This window comes from Scylla paramamosain, chromosome 27, assembly GCF_035594125.1.
Source record: "Scylla paramamosain isolate STU-SP2022 chromosome 27, ASM3559412v1, whole genome shotgun sequence".
In the NCBI taxonomy this organism is placed as follows: Eukaryota; Metazoa; Arthropoda; class Malacostraca; order Decapoda; family Portunidae; genus Scylla; species Scylla paramamosain.
Window position 1 is genome coordinate 10,374,309 of NC_087177.1, and position 6,043 is coordinate 10,380,351.

The following is a 6,043-nucleotide window of genomic DNA, read 5'->3' on the forward strand; positions in this document are numbered from 1 at the left end:
GGGCGGGGCTTCCGGGCTTCTCTGCCTTCCCATTGGTCTAATATTTGGCGGGAGTGAGTTTGATTGGGAGTCTAACGGAAGGTGGGTGGTGCAAATGCACGCGCGTAGGTCTTTCAGCCCCGGCACGCGCAGACGCATTTCGTTACCGCCACGGCAGGAGAGATACAGTGGTGCGCCGAAACCTTGAATATCGGCGGTACATTTTGAAGTGTTAAGGTCAAGCAACGTGACGAAATTGAATCTTGGTCTGCGAGTAATGCTACGAATGTTGTGAGGCTGTGCTTGTGTTAGAAGTATGTGAGAGGAAGGGCGAGGAGAGGCCAGTGATAGCAACCAGTGGCGGAGGTGGTGGTGGTGATAGTGGAGGAAAAGCAATGTCGCGGGAGGTGGCAATCATGCAGCGGCCCATCAAGGTGGAGGTGCACAGCCCGGTGAAGCCTGAGGTGCTGAAGCCTTCCAACACGCCCAACATCCTCGGCACCAGCAAAGCTTCCTCCATGGCCAGCAAGGCGATCACCAACACCCTCGGGAAGATCACCTCGAACTCCATTACCAGAACAACAAACAGCAATAATCTTAGCATCAGTAAAGACACGACAGGGAGAGTGAACCAGAAGCTACAAACGAGTAGCCCCAAGTCAGTCGTGATCTCGTCCTCATCCCTCGCGGCAAAGTCTCCTCTGAAACCTCTACTGCCCATCAGACCTTCCCCAACACCCAAAGTTTCTATAGCCACCTCTCGTTTAGCCCATCGCTCTCCACAGTCTCTCAGCACCTTCGTCAGAACTCCCTCCGCGGGTTCCTCTTCTCTCTCCACGTCGGCAGCCTCGCCCTCCTCTGCCTCCGCCTCCAGTATTTCGCCAGTGAAGTGTCGCAGAAGGATTAACTACAGTGATTCCGATGCGCCTGTGCCCGTGTCGAGGAGAAACGCAAGGGAACGCAACAGAGTCAAGCAGGTGAGCAATACTGACTTTGGTAGATATTCAGAATTGAGATTAAATACTTACCTGATTAGTTTAATTTGTTCTGTAGCATAAAAGCATGGTATTTTTCATTTCCAAATCTACGTATGTACCATAGTTTCATTAATATTTGGAATTGACATGAAATATTTACCTCATCAGTTATGTTTGTCCTATCATATTAAAGTATGATATTTCTTTTATTTCTAAATCTATATACTCTACTTTCACTAGTATTTGCAATTGCTATACTGATTTTCACTTTCTGACCAAGAATTCTGTGGACTTAATCCAATATTTTCATGCATTCCCTTTTGATCTTGAAACGGCAGCATACGTGACCAGACCAACATATACACACTTGAACACCAGATAACATAACTGGAACATTTAAAACAACACGGGTGCATGCATCTCGCCCTCACACAGGACGACCCTCCACCGTGCCCTAAAGACAGCCCCTCCCTTCCTGCTGCAGCTGAGCACGACAAACCTTTGTGTTGGCCGCTCCATAGTGATGCTGGCCCAGTGTTGCCGCCTCGCCCTCCTCCATCTGGGCGGGCGGGGGAGCAACAGTTCTCCGGCGGGTATCGATCGCGCCGCTCCTCTCCGTCTCACCACAGCTGCCGTCAGGGGTGAGGGCCTTGCTCCCCCACTGGTTCCTGCCGCGCTACCTTCTGTTATCTCCTCTCGTCTGGATTATCGGCTTACTCTTACCCGGCGTTATCGGATGAGAAGAGGGCGATTTGCGCACGCTATTGGATAATGAAGTACCTAACTCTATTACTCTTATGCCATTTATTCACGTTTACGTTTAGATTCTTGTACAATAATTATGCGCGATAGGTATTGTAGTGGTGTAAAATAGTTGTGATAAGAAAAATAAGAGAAAGGAATAGTCTTTCTTTGACGCTAGAACTATTCGTTAACATCAATAATTATTAGCCGGAATTATTGCAATGGTCTAAGAAGGAAGTCATGTCTGACTATTGCGGATAATTGTTGGCAAATTATATAATTCGATCCATAACTGCTGTTCATGTGCGAGTTGTGTGTGTGTGTGTGTGTGTGTGTGTGTGTGTGTGTGTGTGTGTATGCCCGGGTGCGCATTAAATTTTTACAGCTATTTAATACGGTGTAATAATTAAATGCGTAGTTAGACTTCAGCACGGTACTTGTTACTGAACTACGTAGTGCTTGGTTGTGTCTCCCACCTTACAGTGCCAAGTTTGATGAAGACGTAACATTTCACTTCACTACACACACAAAGAATCCTTACGTTTTCATGTCTGTCAAATATCGTCGGGACAAAGTACTTTTCATGCATTACTTTATAATTCTACATGCTGATTTTTCTTCTTGAAATAATGAAATATGCAACGAAATTAATGAAACTGCTCTTGTCTCCTGAGTCCCTCTATTTTTCCTCTTGTACTTTTCTCCTCCAGTTTGTGCGTGCATCCTCTGAATCTTTACTCGAATATCTTGGTCTCTGTAGTTTCCCGTTGTACTTTTTCTTCTCCAATTTGAGATTTATCATCATTGCAACTGCTTCTTTCATGGGCTTTCACACTTCCTTCATTCCACGACCTTCCCTTCCTTTCTCAATTTTTTTTCATCTACCTTTCATCTTTCCCTCCTTCTTCCTCTCCCTCCCTCCGAACCTCGTGAGGGAAGGAGGTCAAGGCTGGTCCGGACAAAGGGACGGGAAGGTGGTCCAGTCCCCTGTGCTTCGTCCCTCCGTCACGTTTCTCTCCGCTGCGCCTTGTCTCACCGAACATACTTTATAGTTTTCCATGTCTTACGCCGTTACTGTTTCCCGTCTTATGTACGCAGCTTACTATGTTATATGTATACATAGACAGTATTCGATCAGTAATCTGCCGAAGCCTCTCGTAAATTATAACGATTCTTGCTGCTCAAATAGTAGTGGATATATTATTCGTCGGTTCGTCTATCAAAGGTCAAATATTAAAATTCTTTTATACTGAAATTTCCTTTTCAGCAAAGTTATTTTTAGCAGCACAAGGTTTCCGTTGAATGTCCTAGTTTGAATGTGTATTTTATTTGTCTTATTCAGGTGTCCCAAGGGTTTGCTCTCCTAAGGCAGCACGTCCCTCAGGCTGCAAGGAAAAAGAAGATGAGCAAGGTGGAAACTTTGCGCTGTGCCGTGGACTACATTCGGGGGCTGCAGCTGCTGCTGGACAGTGACCCTCCGTCCCAGATGCCGGGGCCCTCTCCTGTCTCTGCCGTCCACAGCTTCCACCACCATCACCATCACCAACAGCTGCAGCAACAACAAACCCAGGTGTTCCTGCAGCCTCCACACGCCATAGAGCCGCATATCCTCAAGCTCCCAGTGGCCGACGAGACCTTCCAGTCTCCAGTCTCTCTCAGGTAGGCGAGTCCCCAACCAAGGGCCGGTCGTATTTCCGGTTGGTTCCGATATTGATCTGCCGTCAAGGTCACGGGGACAGTGAGCGGTGCGTGCACCAAGGATTAGAACATAATGATAAAGGAGAGTTTACAGAAGGTTCCAGAATGTCACTAACGGCTTGGCTCTTCCACACAGATATGACAGTGTCACCGGAACCTTCTTCAGGACTTCTCCCACTGACTCTGAGGGCAGCCAGTCCCCCGCCCACTCCTTCCTGGACAAGCATCCTTCCCCGCCCAACGCCACGCCCTCGTCCTCCTTAGGTGTGGGTGTGATTAAGACTGAAAACATTGATGGCAAGTCGTATGGGCGAGAGGAGCAAGACCTGTTGGAGGCGCTGGCCTGGTGGCAACACAACATCCATCCATAGTGACTGAGGCAGAGTGAAGGGTGAGGGTGGTGCTGTGAGACAGGAAGCAGGCAGGAAAAGGGTTGATTTATTTATGATGAGTAACCCCTAGTGTGTGTGTGTGTGTGTGTGTGTGTGTGTGTGTGTGTGTGTGTGTGTGTGTGTGAGAGAGAGAGAGAGAGAGAGAGATGGGGAGTTTCATGCACGAATGCATTGTAAAGTGCAAACATCCGTATCATTTATCCATTTTCTTATTACACTGAATATTTAAAAGTTTTACCAAACCCTTGAGAAAATGTGTATATCATACGTAAGCTGCTTCTTATCCGAGTGATAGCGAGGAAACTGCATCGGAGCCACATCGGTCAGTGAAGGCCTGACTAAAATATGAATCATTGAAGACGAATGCACCACACGAAAATGTTCTCCCTCACGACGATTTTACTGCCCTGTTCAGAGCTGCCTCGGGATCCCGCAAGGTAAATAGTGTCCGTATGTGTTCATAGAAAGATCTTTCAGTTATTTATCCTTTACTCGATCACTGCCTCTTCCTTAACAGGTTGCTATTCTAGTCCAGACCGAGAGAGTGAATCTCGGGTCGCTCACAAGTAACACGAACTGTACTATTTATGCCTTAGGTCTCCAGGACACACAAGTTGCTTTATATTCATCACATAATATTTATTGAACTATAAACTGTACATATGTAACACACTTATAATTTGAAACGTGGTAATGTATTTACTGATATATAGTCTTAGCTACATTGATGAAAGCAGTGTTTACACGAGCAAGTTATTCCTGAGTGCCTTATGACTCGTCCAGTAGCTGAATCATCAACAACGAGTGAATGTTTGCACAGTAAATGGATTTATTCTCACCGTGTTTTCTTTGTCACCTCTCCTAGACTGTGTGGAAAGTGCATGGACTGTGAAAACACGTGATGATTCTTACTTCAAATATATTTACGTATATACTCATATGCGTATTTCCACTGTTGATATTGCAGATGCTCTGTGGTGAAAGTGTCTATGAAATCACAACACTTAAAATAAAATAGAAGCTGTATCCGTTGATATTTTGCAAACGAAAGTAGGCGTGTAATGTACGATAAATTGCCATGAAGTCCAAGTGTGGCAAATCATATTAGACTCGAGGTGTCAGCGAGCCGCATGACCCCTGCGTGGCTGCTGGGAAGAATGTATGCAGCCTTGGTCAGTCATGGCTTGCCACCACAACGGAGGCTGTTGATGAAAAGTTTATATTTTTTTTAAGATTGTGTGTGTGTGTGTGTGTGTGTGTGTGTGTGTGTGTGTGTGTGTGTGTGTGTGTGTGTGTGTGTGTGTGTGACGAAAGAATATTTTGTTATAATTTGTGTGTTGCTTGAATGTAAATATGCGATTGTATTTTCCTGATTTATTGACCGGTGATTCTTTTGTGGAAAAATTTTATTACTGATACATCATGATGTGGTTATATTGCACCAGCTTTCATGAGCAAGAATAAGCATTAGAAGATTACTGAAGTGCCACACACCAAAGATGTGAAATATGCAGTAGGAATAAACTGTAAGAATCCAATGATGTCAATACAGATTATCAGAGAGAGAGAGAGAGAGAGAGAGAGAGAGAGAGAGAGAGAGAGAGAGAGAGAGAGAGAGAGAGAGAGAGAGAGAGAGAGAGAGACCCATACATACGTACATACATACATTCACACAGCTGTAAAGATAAGAAAAGTGACCAGGAAGTCCTTGTTTCCGGCCTTTCTTCCTCACCTACACCTGCCGATGTGGTGGAGGCATGTTCTCTCCGCCACGCCATCAAGTCAAAGAATGAGGCAGTTGATGATTGGAAACTTTTTTTTTTAATGCTTATTGTAATTCTTGTCATCTCTCTCTCTCACAATCTTTCTAACATAATAAATGGGAAGTAACTCAGTCCTCCCTGCATCTTGTATAAAATTAGCATCATTTGATTATTTACTTATATATTTATTTTCATGTAACTTTATCATACAAGATCTTTAACTTTTCAATGGAATGTGATTTACGAATTGTGACTTGAGAGTAGAGCTTTGTGATATTCATACATATGTTCAATCTGACAGACAGACGGACATATTATAGGAAGAGACAGGCAAATGGACAGAGGACTACAGATAAAAAGACAAGCAGAAAAAAATGATGTACAGGGACACACACACACACACACACACACACACACACACACACACACACACACACACACACACACACACACACACACACACACACACACACACACACACACACACACA

General features: G+C 44.8%; 1 protein-coding gene across 1 annotated transcript in view; it reads left to right on the top strand.

Annotated features, from left to right (window-relative positions):
- LOC135114195 (achaete-scute complex protein T8-like) overlaps positions 1-4,626 on the top strand; it is a 5,135-nt gene extending 509 nt beyond the window's left edge. The window contains exons 1-3 of the mRNA XM_064029935.1: positions 1-956; positions 3,043-3,359; positions 3,535-4,626. The exon at positions 1-956 is cut by the window's left edge and continues 509 nt beyond it. Of these exons, the coding sequence (XP_063886005.1) occupies positions 375-956; positions 3,043-3,359; positions 3,535-3,769 (1,134 nt within the window). The 5' untranslated portion in view covers positions 1-374 and the 3' untranslated portion in view covers positions 3,770-4,626. The remainder of the gene's footprint in view (positions 957-3,042; positions 3,360-3,534) is intronic.
- Positions 4,627-6,043: the final 1,417 nt, after the last annotated feature.